Here is a 17,132-nt window from a genome sequence, read left to right on the forward strand (position 1 = left end):
TGATATAAGATGGGAAACTCATGATTTACTAAACCCCTGATTTTTTGATCCAGACCAGGAGCCGAGCTATTACCTCTGGTTTAGGCTCATAATTAGTAATCATTTATTCATAGCATTCAAAATGAACTAACCTTTAAAACACTCAAAAACCGAACCAGGGGTATGTACCCTTCTGAATTCTCGCTACGCTAGCGTAGTGGGGGATAATTCCGGTGTACCGGCTGAATATTTTAAGAAATCTGGCAATCCTATCTATAACCATTGTGTGGCGTGATTTATTTACCTTTTGATTTCTATATTACTTTTTTACAGCATCTTTCAAAGAAAGCGGGGAGGCGGGGTGAGACTCAACAACTCAACACTATTTTGCACTGCTATTAAAGTAAAATAGATAAACAGAGAGGGAAATGTACACAAGTAGCGTTTGTTTACTTAATAACTCAGTTTCATAAATACCGAGGATCAGTACTTAGAGTATTATAACGTTCGTGAATAATTAAACTAAAATTTAAAAAAGAAAAGAGCACACGATTCATACGTCTCGCATTTAAGGGGTCTAAGGACCCTTAACCTTCAAAATTTTCGACTTTCTGGAAAAAATATATGTTATGCACAGTTTAATTCTGAACAATTTGATACCTTATTTTTTACCATACGCCAAAAACTTTTCAAGTTATCGTAAAAATGCGTAAACTTTCCCCATAGAGATTTATGTTATTAGCAGCTGTTTAAGCCTCTTTTTCTCAGGTACCGGTTTCTTTGGTTTTCTTGTTTTGCGTGCATGATATCTCAGAAAGTTTCTTATATATTTCCGTAAAACTTTTTATACATGTTTGTCTGGTATATATTTATGATTTGAACATAAATTTTAACTAAAAATGTAAGGTAATGTTAAAAAATATATATATTTTTGCCCAAAGTTTTGGAAATTTTTGATTATGACTTGTAAAATTTCAAAAAATAAATAAGTAATTTTAAAAAAATTAAACAAATTTAGGTTCAGGCCATAAATATAAACCAGATAAACAAGTATGAAAATTTTTACGGAAATATATCAGAAACTTTCTGAGATATTATGCGCGCAAAACGAGAAAACCGAAGAAACCGGCACCTGAGAAAAAGAGGCTTAAACAGCTGCTGTTAACATTAATCTCTACGGGGAAAGTTTACGCATTTTTACAATAACTCGAAAAGTTTTTGGTGTATGTTAATAAATAAGGTATCAAATTGTTCAGAATTAAAATATGCATAACATATATTTTTTCCAGAAAGTCGAAAATTTTGAAGGTTGAGGGTCCTTAGACCCCTTAAATTATTTCATCTACACTTCCTAAAACCAGAAATGCCCATTTCAACTAACAGCGGCACCTCCCAAAAAGAGATAAAAGCACCAACACCTCCAAAATGTTCATATACGCAATCTGCATCTCCCCCCTCCCCTCCCGTATATGACTGACTTATACAGCGTCGTTGTCATCTTTTGTGAACCGATCATTTCACTTGTTTCTCGCTTATGGGGCATTCCAAGGTATTTTTGACATTTATATAGAGTCCGTAACGTGACCTTTTTTGCCATAACTTTTTAATTTACTGTTTGATTAGCAAAATTTTTTATTTTGATCTTTTCCTACCAACACACCAGCTAATATTAAAATAATTTGCAAATCAAACGGTAAATTAAAAAGTTATGGCAAAAAAAGGTCACGTTACGGACTCTACATAATGTCAAAAATACCGTGGAATGCCTCTTATTCGTCTTCAATTATACGATTCTCATATGAGTTCATAGTTACTGAAACATGCATTAAATTCTTTCAACACCTTCACTTATTTGCAGTGTTCCAGTACACAATCATCCAGCCGAAGAAAGAACGCGACTATAGCCCAAAATATGCAACACTCAAAAAAAAAAAAAAAAAAAAGCAAGGAAGTGAAAAGAGTACCCACCAAAACCGTCTGACGGCGGCGTCTTTGAGAACTCTCTTTTGGCGAAGCGGAAAGGGGAGAGGAAAAAAAAGAAAAAGAAAACTTTAGGCCACTTGAAGAAGTGGATGGGAGAAAATTAAGGAATAATAAATAAAGAAAAAGACAGGGTTGGAGAAATAAATACATAAACAAATAAAAAATCTCTCCACAAAAAAAGAGGGTGACCTCTCGATAGAAAGTTGCTGGGCGTGAGTCGAAGCACGTAGTTAGCGCTTGCCTTCACGCCATTTTCTCTCTTGCTGCTGCTTCCTTGTTCGATCGCGTTTCGAGGTACTTACATGAACACTGGCAAAAATTGGAAAGTTTCGCGTAATAAACTTTTATTTCCGTTTTTTAAAATAACTTTTTGGTGATTGCAAAGGCAAACATTTCCGTCACTACTTATGACTATTAGGTTTGCCAGACGTCCCGGTTTTCAGACAATATCCCGATGTTCCGACCGTTTTACTTCACGTCCCGGAAACTGATAAATTTGACCACAGATGACGGAAAAAGTCCTAAAACAATTAACTGTGAAGGATTATTTAAAATAATAACTTCACTCTGTAAATCAGAGTCAGACTGACCAGACCCCAAAACTGCAATTTTCTGCTTATTACTGCATTGTAGGTATAATCCTAGTTCATATCGAGCCATGCAAATGTAATTCTTTAAAAAAAAAATAAGAAAATCTTATCCTTTGCATGCGCCAGACACACAAATGATTTTCCTTTCTCCTGTCAAGTCGAGATTATGGACTTACGGTTAGTCTAGTTCTGAGGTACAGAGAGATTTGTAACATTGAACTGCAAAATTAATATCGGATTCGCTTGTCAGGGTTTTTACAACAGTAAAAACAAAAAAGCTTTTTTAAAAAAGTCCTGGCCAATGCAAAAAACACGTAAATATTGTTCAAATTTATATTCCTCATTCAAAGTTTTCCTCTTTTCCTACAGTAACTTGTTTACGCTCATAATTAGTAACCATTTATTCACAGCATTGAGAACGAACAACCCTCTAAAAAACCAACCCCTTTTGAATACTTGCTACGCTGGGGGGGGGGGGGGGGGGAGTATGCCACAGCAGGACATAGATATTTTCTTAAAAGTTGGATGTGTAGATAGCAAGGCCGCCAAGGCGGGCCCTTTGTCAAATTGGTCGCTTGGACCCCCCCCCCCCTCCCAGCATAAAACTTGTGAAATATATGCTACTCAAATTCCGAGCAGGGGCTCCCCATGAGATAGGTCCCTAGTTTCTGACTAGGCTGACATTGCCTTTCGAGATCAAGAGTAATCCACCTCAAAAAACATTAAATTAATTTTAAACAACTATTTGTTTGGCTAAATTTGATTAACTTATTATGCTCTGTTTTTATAAAAAGCTTTTACTCATTGGAAAATTATTATCGTTGTCAACTTCGGATTTCATCCCAAAATAAAGGGACAATGGGTATGTTCAAATAGTGCAGCCGGTTAATCCGGGCGCACCGGTTACTGACCAGTAACCAGGAGCGTTCTAAGCACCGGTTAAGCGACTGCATATGAAACCATTCCATGGACACTCGCCGCACTAACCAATGACGTCATCAAACGTCATGAAATCAATCGTTCGGACCTCATGTCTAACAGCACTTGAAAATAATAATAGTAAGAAATAAATAAATAGTCTTGGTATTTTTTACAAAAAAAAAAATATTTTTTTAGTATCGCGCAAAAAACGATATATATATATAGTTACAACTCTGTATTTTCAACAAAAAAATATTTCAATAGGAAACGACTACGCAAACACACATTTTTAGAATATCCAACGTTCACTGCTCCTCCAGATAAACGAGAATAAAACTGAACAATAAATAGCCATAACAAAGACTTCAAACACAAATCCACAACAATCAGGAAAAAAAAGAAGAAAAAACTCAAACTATTTTTAGCATGCGAAAAAGTTCCGAGCTTGGCGAATCGGCTTGGCAGACTTGGCGAGCGAAAAGTTTTGAAAGTGTGACAACCCTAAGGGGCCGGTCCGGCACCGAGAATCCTAAGTGCTCCCTCTCTCCCCCTCATTCACAAGCCTTGTTTACCAGCAAGAACGGCGCCATGAAGCTTCTGAAAGGGATAGTGGGTAGCAGAGAACGCGCTAACTTTTGACACACTTCCTAACGTTCTTCAACTCATAGATTCATTTATTTATTTCTGAGGAATTAATATAGGCGGCAGACACATTTTTTGCTTTTACTTCGTGCCAACAACAGTGAGCGGCTATTCCAAACTAATTTGAGTTATTGTCCTTGATATAAAATTGTCGTTTGAAGTCCCTTTTTTCTGCTGTGGTAAAAAATTTCTTGCACGTATAAATGTAGTTCATTGCTCCGGCAATGAAGTTGTTTCCTTCAATCAAAAGAACTATTTTTAGTTACTGAAATTGATAGAATAAGCCAAAAAAAAAAAAAAAAAAGGACCCAAAAAATATTTTCTCAACAGTTATTTTTTAATTAATTTTTTAAAATGTCCGTTTTTTGCAAACAAGGCGTGGTCTTGATGACGTCACAAATGATGCACTTTGCCGCATCTTTCTACTGCGTTTCCTACGTTATGATAATCAAGAAGGGAATTAAATACGCATTGTGCGCTCCAACCATATCGTTGCCAATACACGTGAGTAAAGATGTGAATTAAATATTTTGCTCTGTGAATGGCAACACTGAATGGCATTTCATCATTTGTGATGTCATCGGCAGAAGCCTAAACAATGAAAGCGCGCCGATTTAAGTAATTTTTTAAGAATATTAAACTTAAACAAATTATTTAAAAAATGGTCAGATCCTGTGTTTTTAAGCATGCTCTTTCAGAATGAAAACACTTTTTAAAATTTTGGAAACGACCCCATTCCATTCATACCTACAACTACGAAACATAACAGAATAAAAGATTACTAAGCTTTTTTACACGGACATCATCCATGCCCCCTCCCCCCTTCGATATAAAATTTGCGAATCGAATGAGAATCTACAAATTTCGTCAAGCAGAATATCCCAACGGGCTGTCTTGGAGAGAGGGGGGATGGGTCTACCACAGGAAAATATAACAAAACAATCCACCGAAGTTGATTAAAAAGAGTGGACTGTTGGGTTACTTACTGACAACTAACCCAACTATTTCTTTTATAATCGGAAATTTTATTTTCTAACTTCTTAACTTCATTCTGTATTTATTTTTACAGAGTCTAGATCTAGAGTGTTACCAGTTAAAAGAGATGGGAGTTTTTTTTTTTTTTTTTTTTTTTTAAGGGGGGGGGGGGGGGTATTTAAACGCCCATTAAATTATTTCTTGACACTGGGAAATAAATACAAAATTTATACACATGTAAGATAACAATTTTCAGATTTATCAATTTTAAGTAGTTTGTTTTTTATTCTATTGTTATTAATTTAAGTCACGGGTTCCCAAATCGGGTGACGTAAGGAGAGGACGCGAAGGGCCCATACGTAGACAAATGTAATAGAATATTTTCACGGAAATTCAGTCTCTAGTTCTTCAAAGGGTGCCGCGAATCTGAAAAGTTTTAGGAGTCGCATGATGCAAATGTTTAAAGAACTTAATACACTATGTCATTGATGACATTTAAAAAATGTGGACTTCGTCGGCTAGTATTGAAAAATAGTAAAAGTGGCTTAGTTTTCTTTAAATTGCTAATTCAATTAGCTTTTTCTTACTTGACGTGGCTGACATTGGCTCTATTATTGACAAAAATAGAAGCAAATCGCATGATCCATTGTGATAGCGAGACAAATTTATAGAAAAAAAAGTTTCTAACTCCAGTAATAAATATTTTTGTCTGGTTTTTTAACACACATTAAAAAAAAGTGCTTAAGTTCATCCCCTCCCCCCTTCCTTTGGATTGGATATTTTATGCTTCTTTTTTTTTTTTTAATGTTTCGATTTTTATTATTATTTTTTTTTTTTTTTCAATACTTGCTAGAGAAAAATTCAATTTTATTTTTATTTATTTATTTTGCATTGGAAAACTTAAGCCTTTTTTCAATGCGTATTAGAGTACTTATTACCTTGGTTCCCCTCCTCCCTCCCTGACTTCATGAATTGTATATTTTAACTGATCTCATTTCATATACAGTAAACTCCCGGTTATCGGCGGTCGGTTTATCCGCGGGTCTTTTCACTTTTTTTTTTTTTTAACAATCATTAAATGTTTTTTAAACTTATGATTGTGTTATTGTTCGTTTTTAGCTTTTACATACGTATATTTTTTGCATTCAATGTTAGTAGATGGAATGTAGCAATGTTTTTAACAAAAATTTAAATGTATGTGTGAATGTTATTCATACTTTTTAGCTATTGTATACAGTAGTATCGTTTTTTAACTATTATTCGGATTATCCGCGGATAATCGGGAGTTTACTGTATATAGGAACACGTCCCCCCCCCCTTTTTTTTAATTACCGTAGAGTAAAACATTAAAATTCATGTCCTGCAAAAATCGCTACCGCCTTCAAATTTAGAAGCAAAAATTCATTCGGCACAACGTAAGACTCACACTACGTAAAATAAAGGAAGAATGATCTATTTAATGTACAATACTACTCAATAACTATTTACGTAGGCACAACTTACAAGTCGAAAGGAAAGAACAGCATATGTGTGGGGAGGGAAGCATTAGGTTGGGCGGGAAAGAAAGTTGAACCCCTTGTTGGGGTCACCTTTAATGATGTTCCTTGAAGAAAAGCTCTCCAGAGAAGTTTTTTTTTTCGTTCCTTCTGTCGCTCGCTCTTTCTTTCGCTCACTTCACACATAGGCGAGTCCATTTCGAAATCGGAGGGAAGAGAAGAGAATGTTTGGAACGGAAAGTAATTTACCTGTCGAAATGGAACGAATCGGGAAGATAACACGGGAAGGCTTTCAACCTGAAGAAAGAGCCTTACTATATTTACCGTGAGTTGTATCGAAAGGTTTTCGTTCTTTTTACGGGTGACTTGACTTGGTACTTAAAATTAAAACTATTTAATGTCATTATACGTGAGTAAGAACAAAGCATATTTTCGTATGTATATTTCTCAGTTCTTTCAGGGGTGGAGGAAATTTTTCTTTTAAGCAAGGGCACTAAAACGAAGAAGTATTTATTGCGAGTCTGTAGTTATACTTGCATCTCAAAAAAAAAAAATTTAAAACATTATAAAAGGTAATCTTTGACAAATGAATTCAATTTTATTGTAACTAAAAAAGAATAAAACTAACAAGCAAAATGCAAAACATTTGAAAAAGAAAATTGTCTGAAACAATCAATAGGGAGTTAGATGCTTTTAGCTTAGGGCTTTTCCACAAATGACGGTCAAGCTGTGAGGGGAGGGGCGTGAAATAGTGAGTTTGTGACAAGGGGGAGAGGGGGAAGGAGTGAGAAGTATGACATAACGCATTTCTTTAATAATAATATGATTATGAAAAATAACCTGCGACAAAGGGAGGAGGGGGTCAGGTGAAGTGTGACACTTAGTGACAAAGGGAGGGGGTGTCAGAAATATGGAAAAAAAGTGTGACATCATTTATGAAAAGCTCCTTACAATGGTTTTCAGTATCCAATCTCGTCACAAAAATAAAGCATGATAAAAAAATTATGTTACGAAACGCAACTGGTGTAAGTAAGCAGCAAAAAAATTCGTCTCTCAAATACCATTGCCAATATCAGTGCTGCAGTTTTGATTGTTTTATCATTGTAAAATTGATGCAAATGTAACTCTTAACGAAATCTTTCATGAACCATTAATTAAAAAATAAATTACAATAAAATGCACGAACATACATAATTAAGTCGTATTCAACGTAATGTAAAACAAATCAAGTTTTAAAATAACAACAACCTGGCGCTATCATGTACGCATCTTATATTTGATTGATTGCTTTTAGAGGAAAAAAAACCCATCAGATTGCAGAGAAAATTTCACCCTGAAGTGACTAATCAGATCAGGATAAAAACCGTCGCAAACAAGGGTCACTTGCAATATATTTGATTAGCTGAAACTATGCTATTCCTCGAATTAGAATTTCTATCTCTACTTGCTGGCAGAAAGTTAAAAAAGATGGCGTAAAGAGATGGCGAATGGCAAATTTTGGACTACATCACCTGTCAAAACTCCCTTCACTCTGGAATGGAACTGAACTTTGATAAAAAGTTCAATAGAATATACCAAGTTTTATAAAAAGTTTCCGTACCATTTACAATAAATATTCGTGTTTCTCCGTTTTAAAATGTTATGTTGTTGCCAGAACCTATCCAAAGATCTTCATACAATTTTTTACTGTATTTACAGTATACCCGAACAAACCATGCGCAAATAAAGCCTGCGGGGGAAAGGTGTTAACAAGATGCAAAAAAAAACAAAAAAAAAAAAAAAAACCGTCCGCGCATATCTTTATATAAAAACATAAATGACTTCGAGTTTATTCGCCGAAAACTGAATACCTAAATTAAAACTTTAGCGTAAAATAAAAACAAGTCAGATCAACAACAATTATTTCACAGTCAAAAACATAGCTGCGGAGTCGGAGTCGAATATCTAAGAATCGGAGTCAATAAATTTTTGCCAAAGTTCCGAAGTCAGAGTCGAAGTCCGATTAATTGTCGGGCATAGGGGTCGGAGTCGGGGTCAAGTGCCCCTAAATTCTCGGAGTCGAAGTCTGGAGTTTGGCATCAAGAGCTATTTCGAACAAAATTTGTTTGAAAAAAATCCGCCTTCAACTACGGAATCTACATTGACTTTCAGTGTCCCCGTAGGCGCTAATGTTAAAGGATTTGAACTGTTCAAAATTGAACGGAAAATTGTTCAAATCAAAAAGATATTTTATATACAAGTTTTTCATCAAAAGCTTTTTCCTACAAAGTTTGTTTGAAGCAAATTCGCCTCACAGTTCGGAATTGCCTTGAATTTCCCCGTAGGCGCTAATGTTAAGTTTTTTTGAACTGTTCAAAATTGAACAAAAAAATAGTTCAAATCAAAAAGTGAAATATGGGAATGAGGTGTCCTCGCCGAGATCTTTCGAACAAAAAAAAGTTTGTTTGAATCGGACTATTCATTCAACAGTTATTAGGGGGAGACAGACAGACAAGACAGTCCGACAGACATTTTTCCCCATCTCAATACCCTACTTTCCAATTTTTAATTTTTCAATATTTATTTAATTATTTTATCTATTTTTGATTTTTTTTTGTTTTTTTTGCGATATTTTTAAGATGCATTAAGCCTTCTTTCATGCTTTTTTCTTCTTTTTCTGACTTTTACTGGGAAAGTAGGTTAAAAAAAGAAAGAAAATAAGTAATACGATTTTTCGCAAGCCAAAAAGAAAATGAGATGCGAAAAAATTTATCGTTTGAAAAAAAGAAATAAATTTAAAGAAAAAAAGGAAAGTAATACGATGAGAAAAAATTGTGACCTAGAAAATAAAAAAAAATACAATCAAATTTTAAAAATCCAAGTGCAATTGATTAATGATTACGTGACTCGCTATCTGTCAACGGTATAACAACATCAACGGACCTAAAGTCCACTCACCTACTCGCCACATAAAGCAATAGATCACTTAACTCGTTATCCTCCAACCCCAACCCGAAAACAATAGAATGAGAAATCTTAAGCCCCGGTAAAGTGAAATCAAAAACCAATCTTAAACGATTGCCCAAAGAGGGGGGAGAGGGCGTCCTATTTATGTTAAATAACACAGCATTTGTGTATTTTCCGCATCCTATAAAGAGCATTACGGGTTCGAACAGTACCTATACTCCTATGCTTTTGGGAAAATTAAGGCTATAGGGCAGAAACATGAGCAGAGATAGCAAAATATAATGCTTCAAAAGTTCTGCTGAAAGGGCCGTACAACAAGGGAAGGGGGGGGGGGGACAAACGGACCTATAGCCCAGACGTGAGAGTGTCGTGGATATCATAACTTTATAAAATGTTTTTATAAGGTGTTAACGCATTAAAAATATGAATAATAGATTCATGTATTGTCTTTTAAATGATGCGGGCTGAATTTAGCTGAAAGTGGCACCACACTGATTTGAAATTTTCTCCCTCTTTCCTTCCTTAAAAAAAACCAAACCTTTTCTGAAAACCGTACTAAATCCTCTGAATGGAGTGCTAAGAAATTTAAAAATCTACTTTTGTTGTCAACAACTTTTCTGGGGGGAGGGGGCAGTACATTCGCCCCGGGTACAGTACAACATGCAAATAGAAAATGAACGTATTTAAAAGCCAATGTCGGAACTTCAATTTACATAAAAACCCTCTGTGCATCATTTACTAAACGCAGCGAACAACATGAACAACAACAAGTTTCCATAGACGAACAACCGAGATAGACTTTCCAGAACAATTATAATAAACCCAAAAGAAAGTAGAGGTAGTCCGGTCCTGTTGCGAATGCAACCGCACATAAATCAGCCGCGTCCAAGGATTCTGTTTTCGCGGAGCGCTTCTCTTTAAAAGCACCGCGCGTCATTTCACATATTACAGTTGCCCCGTGGGGGTGCCCCCGCTGATTGGAGAGCCATGATCAGCGGAGAGAGAGGAAAATGAACTTTACCTCCACGTGCACCGCTTCTTCTTCGCGCTATTGCGTAATCTGTCGATTCCGCTTGCCGGCTTCGCATACACTTCGAGTAACTTTGAACCACTTCATTTTTTATTGTTATTAATTTTATTTTCTTAGCGGGGTTTTCAAACATGCAGTTAAAAAAAATGTCGGACTCAAAAGTGCACTACTATTTATAAAATCATTTATTTCACATCATATTTCTCGCATGGTTTAAACTTAAGGTATCCAACTGTGTTCGAAGACATTTTTTGAAAAATAACTTGGACAGTTTTTTAAATCTTATTTTTTTACTACATATGTTTCAAAACTATGAAGAAAATTTAAAAACAAGCTTTCAAAATATTATTATTTTTTAAATAGACAAATTAGAAGAAAAATAGCGAAAATACGTATCTTACGCTAACAGCTATGGACGAAATTTGGTTCTAATCACACATAAATCCTTGTAGTAATACATTTGTATGACATTAACGTGTGTTTTACTCTAAAAGTTCCTATACTGGTATTTTTTCGTAAACAAACACCTCTGTTAAAACTTATCCGCATTAAAATAGTACTTAATTTTGAAATTCAGCTAAGCTTTTAGAGGAAAACATCAATCATATTACATAGAACTATCTCGGAAAATTTCACATTAATACTCGAATAACTTTTTGAAATATCATTGTTACAGTAGACAGCTTTCTTCAAAAATATCGTCCTTCAGAAAACGCGTTTAAATGCAACTTCTTGTCTGGATTTCAGTGTACGAGTCTAATAATACAGCTATAGCTCCAGTTGTAATCCCCCCCCCCCCCCTAGATTTAAAACTAAGACAGTTTTATAAAGCTAATGAATCAGATTAGAAAACGAAATCATAAAAACAATTACCAATATTTCATTGAAAATGTCGATTTTAACGCAGTCGGCAGGGGTGCCCATCTCCCCCCCCCCCAAGTTCAATGGCGCAAATCCCCCCCCCCCTAATTTTTCTCAATCCTCTTCCCCTTTTTTTACTTTTATCTCTTTTCTTATTTATTTTTTAAAAATATTTTTATTTATTTATTTTTTTGAAATATTATTTATTTATTTGTTTTTAATTACTATTTTATTAGAAAAGTTCTGTGCTACACCAATGATAAACACACACACAAACTAAATAAATAAAAAATAAAATGTAAATAGAATAAAATAAATAATTGAAATTTAAAATTAGTTAATAAATAAATAAAAATAAACAAATTAAAAAAAATTGAAAACTGCCCTTCTGACTGTCAGTAATACAAATTCGGCCAAGGGGATACGCTTCCAACCCCCGAATACGCACATTATATGGGCTGTGAATAGTCACTTCTTGATATAGAATGTTAGAATAATCATAATACAACACATAATGGGGTCGTTTCCAAAATTTTAAAAGTATATATTTTTTTCGCGAAAGAGCATGCTTAAAAACATAGGATCTGGCCATTTTTTAAATAATTTGACTGAGTTGAATGTTTTTGAAACATTACTTTAATCGATGCGCTTTCATTGTTTACGCTTCTGCCGATGACATCACAAATGATAAAATGCCATTCATTGTTGCCGTTCACAGATCACAATATTTAATTTGCATCTTTACTCACGTGTACTGGGAACGTTATGTTTGACGGCAAGCGTAGAGCCCAAAATTTAATTCGCTTCTTGATTATCATAACGTAGAAATGCGGAAAACAGATGCGAAAAGAAAATCATTTGTCACGTCATAAACACCACGCCTCGTTTGAAAAATCGGACATTTAAAAAAATTAATTAAAAAATAACTGTTGGGAAAATGAAAGAATTTTCTGGGTCCATGTTTTTTTTTCTTTTTCTTTGCTCATTCTATCAATTTCAGTGACTAAAAGTAGCACTTTTGTCTGAAGGAAACAACCCCATTTTTTAAATGTTTGTATTAAGTTTCATAAAAAGTTCAATGTAAAAGGTATTTCAGCTGTGCGTTGCGTGAGCTTTGAGCTAAAACCGAATTTTTAACGTGGTGGGGGGGGGGGGATAATAATAAATAAAGAATATATTAGTCCTCTTGGTTTAAAAATGTTAAAGAAAATTGCGGTATTATTTTCTTTGTACAGGTAATAGTCCCTAATCAGCCAAATCAATTCAGCAGATGCTCACACATCAGGGGTTCATTGCTCCCCCTCCAGTTTGAAAACAAATTGTTCATTATTTCTATAATTACTAAGGAGAAATGTGTGGCAGCTCCTGTTATTTTTTACTGTCTCAGCACTTTTTCTTTGACATCCATATTTTTCTTTTGTATCATTGAGATTTTTCTATATTGTTTAGCATCATACTTATAACCAAATTTAAACAGCATACACTAAAAAAAATCTAGAGGACAAAAAAAGCATCATCGCGACCAAGGTAAATCGCCGTATCGAACAACGTCAAACTGACGGTTTAACTATATAATTCGACAATAAATTCGCCAGCACTAAAATAGAAAGATCAAAACAAGCATACACCCCTCCTCCCATAAAAATAAACAAGCACTCCACAGTTGAAAACACAATTTCGTTTTGGAGGAGTCGCTTTTGAAGTCTCCGAAACGACAGAGAAGAAAATGGCAATAAATAATGCCTACGAGAAAACGAGGGGCAAACGCACAGGGAGGGGCCAACTTTCAAGAACAAAATCAAAGGTGGAGGGAGAACCCCACCTTCGATGGAGAAGGGATAGGTCACATATTGCAGCACACACACACACACACACACACACAGCACACTAGAAGTGTGGCCTTGGAATATTTTTCCTTCCATTATTTTCAGAAATGATAAAATTTAAGGAGAGTTTCCACCTCATTTGAATAATTTGACTGACTGATCCGCGCATTTGGGGGGACCCGTCGCAATGCATTTTTAGACCCCCTTAGTAAAACTATCATTTTTTCATGTGACGTTTTGTATTCGCAGTGGCGTCAGTACGGGGTGCGGTCCGCCCCGGATGTCACCCAGCTGGGGGGGGGGGGGGGTAACACCCTAAAGTAGAATTGCAAATTTTTGAAAATTATGACTAAAATGCATTTTTAAGGCTACAAATTTGAAAGTTTTCCAGGGGGTAAACCCCCGGACCTCCCACTGTTATCTATTTTTTGTACATTAGCCTAATTAAAATTTCGTTATAACACAAATTAGTTTCTGAATTGCATGAATTTCTTATTTACCTATGTATATTTTTTTTTCTTTTGCGTTTGTGAGTGTGGGAGGGGACATCACAAATTACGGCCCCGGGTTTCACCCATGCTAGGTACGCCACTGCTTTAGAGGACAATGTCGTGGGCCCGCCGTGGTAAACCTGCCGCTGCATTAAAGTCTGCAATTACTGAAAATAATGAAATAAAACTAAACAAAAGTTAGCAATATTGTTACATTCTTCTGAATGAATGAAAAGGATCGATTATGGGATTTGTTTCAATTTCATCGAATTGGAGCCTTCTTTTGGAAACAACCTGTTTCTTTTGTATAGAGTTAAATTTTTACGAAAGGAAATGCAAGAGCTCAAATGCTGTAGTTGAGAAGAGTGGAGGGGAGGTCTTCGTCTTCCACCCGAACTATTTGGTTTTTTTTATTTCAAAAATAGTGTAAATGTAATGTAACTTGGTTTCAAACCACCTTTTCTTTTTTCGAGTCACATGAAAAAAGGTTTCCGCAAATATGTTTTTCCAACTACAGCAATGTCTATAGTCTTCGATTTTACGCGTAAATAGTCTGAATTACATCTAAGATATAAAAATCACATCAAACAAACTCCCTTGAGCACCCTGTACTTATAAATTACATATCAACAGGAGGAGCATATTCAAAAAAAAAAAGGTTGGAAACTTTGTTTTTTTGCCCAATGTTTCCATTTTACAAAAAAGTCAGTAAAATTATGGGTTTGAGGCCAGCAAGACCACACTGACCTACATTCGGAAATCAGCACTATCCTGCCGGCCCCCCAAGCAGATGTTTCTGTCATCCGCAGTTATTTCGGCAGCGTGCACGGAGAGAAAAGTAGAGGGTAGAAAATTGCAGTACTGGGGGAAAACCCCTCGCGCGTTTTCGCTATTTTGGAACTACATACCAACACTCATCGCCCAAAGAGATGAAGAAGTTGTCCGCCAAAAACATTGAAGTTTTTGAACACGGGAAGAATCGCAGAACGAAGAAAAGTTTGTTTTTAGAGTTGAATAAACTGGGTAAGTTCTCAATGGACTAAAATAAAAGGGACCCCTCATTATTGAAAACAAACAATATTTTGATCCAAAACACATCGTCATTTCGAATTTTTCCAGAAAGGCAGAAGAGGGGGGGGGGGGAAGGGCAAAAAGAGATACTCAATGCAAATTTTATCGGAAATCAACAAAAATCACGCCCACTTATATGTACAAACATAATTTTCCCAAAGCCGGGGGGGGGGGGGAGGTAACTGACCCTCCTAAATCATGGGCCTGTAATGACATTTATTACGAAAGGATTTTCAAATAAAAATAAATAAAACAAGAACTTACTAGAAATATGTGTAGAAAACCTAGTCTCTTGTGATATTTCATCGCTTTCTGTAAACTCTGTAAATAAGTTTTAAAATTAGTGTGTTTTGAATTAATCGACAATTTAATGCAATGAACAGAGGATATTTTAACCATATAATAAAAGAGAAAGCGAATGATATCAAGAGCTCTTAAAGTAAGTGCATAAAAAATCGCGAACCTATAGTAATTAATAAACAAATGTCAAAAAATGAAGTAACAACAATACTATGATAAAGCAAAAACCAAAAAGAAAGGTTGGTACTTATTTTCAAAATACTCATAACAGCAATTAGTTTAAAGGAAGTTTGTTTCTGTAGACGTTTCATAGTTTGTGTTTAGACATTCTAAAATTATTAATTGGGGAATTAAAACTTTAAATTATTTAAAAAAAACTCCTACCAGTAGAATAGGTGAAATGTAAATAAAGTTGTGCAGCGAGGGGTTCAACTCCCCCCCCCCCCCAAGCCTTTGGTTTCAACACACACCTTAATCCAAAAGTTAGGGGTGCCCCTGCTACAAGGAAATCTTAATTTGGTTCCTCCGAATTAACTATAAACAGGCACGGCGCGACTGTGAATGCATGGACTCTTAAGACCCCCCCCCCCCTCCCCGACCTCCCGGAAGGTAAATTCTGGTTGTATTAGTAAATAAAACACATTATTAAAAAGAAGTAAGAGGTGTATATCACTGACTTAGGAATGAGTCAATAAAAAATTTAACGAGTATAAAACAACTATGTATTTAGCCTGGTTTGGCATATTAATTACTATTGAAATTAGGTTAAATAAAAAACATTTTCTCACCTTTTTAAAATAGTACTCTAAATTTACTGTATTGACTATATATATATATATATATATATATATATATATATATATATATATATATATATATATATATATATATATATATATATGCCAGTCTCTAGTTTCAAACATTTTTCATGAACTAGTTATGACTATAAATCGGACAGGATAAAATGTCGAGATTTCTCAATCTCATATTTTAAAAATAAAATGCTGCTGTTAAGTCTTCTGCCGGACTTCATGGATTTTTAAGACTCAAATAATTTTCTGTGTCATAAATAACCGTATAATAAAGCAAAGGACTAAAAGTAAGGCAATTTTATTTAAAAAAAAAAAACCTTCAAATTAATATTAGGTCAAGAAACTTTTTCAAAATTCTATAACTAAAAAGTCTTTAAAGAAATCATATTTGAAAAATATACTAATATAATGCGTTTGTTCTATTATTACATGCTGAAGTAAGAAACATTGAAAAGTAACGTACCAGAAAAATAATCGATGTCTTCAGCTATTTCCTGAGGACGCCTGCAATATGGCGGGGGTGGCGTATCTAGAAATAAGAAGGCAAATTCAGATAAGCAAAATAAAATTGAAAGGTACTATAAAATATTAAACCACTAACAATTCATGCATTTACAACTTCTAAAACAATAATTAATAATCAACTGAACGCTTTTAACGACTGAAGGTTTACAGAAATTTGTTAAAGCAAGATTCATAGTGTGGGCGTAAACCCTAACGCTACAGCGAGGACGTTTTGCTAATTGTTTTTTTTTTTCTTTCGTGTATCTGTCTGTGACACTTTAGCGCCTAAACGACCGATTTTGAAAGAAAAAAAAAATCCGAAAGGAGAGTTGATCGAGTGTTCTAGCTAGGTTGCGTTTTTGGATGACGATAATTAACGAAGATATTAATTAAAAACCTTTAAAAGCATTTTCGCAATTTTTGCAGTGAAAATATATTTAAAAATTTAGTACCAAAATAAAGAGTAATTTTTTTTGCATCGATAGAATGAGTTTAGAACTTCCATGTTATATAGAATTCGAATTTTAAACTTTTTTTTTTTTTTTTACAGCAGATTTTAAATATGGCTAAGCCTTTATTCACGCGATTGGTAACCGAATTCATTGTTGGCCGACAAGAAAATTAAAACGCAATGATTGAAAATTTCTATCTGCTGCCAGTTTCTATTTGTCAACAAAATACAGGTAATTGATTTTTAATAGTACA

General features: G+C 34.7%; 1 protein-coding gene across 1 annotated transcript in view; it reads right to left on the reverse strand.

Annotated features, from left to right (window-relative positions):
- LOC129229231 (mothers against decapentaplegic homolog 6-like) overlaps nucleotides 1-17,132 on the reverse strand; it is a 52,494-nt gene that overhangs the window by 17,220 nt on the left and 18,142 nt on the right. The window contains exons 2-3 of the mRNA XM_054863494.1: nucleotides 16,387-16,452; nucleotides 15,076-15,132 (exon numbers count right to left, since the gene is read on the reverse strand). Of these exons, the coding sequence (XP_054719469.1) occupies nucleotides 15,076-15,132; nucleotides 16,387-16,452 (123 nt within the window). The remainder of the gene's footprint in view (nucleotides 1-15,075; nucleotides 15,133-16,386; nucleotides 16,453-17,132) is intronic.

This window comes from Uloborus diversus, chromosome 9 (genome assembly GCF_026930045.1).
Source record: "Uloborus diversus isolate 005 chromosome 9, Udiv.v.3.1, whole genome shotgun sequence".
NCBI lineage: Eukaryota > Metazoa > Arthropoda > Arachnida > Araneae > Uloboridae > Uloborus > Uloborus diversus.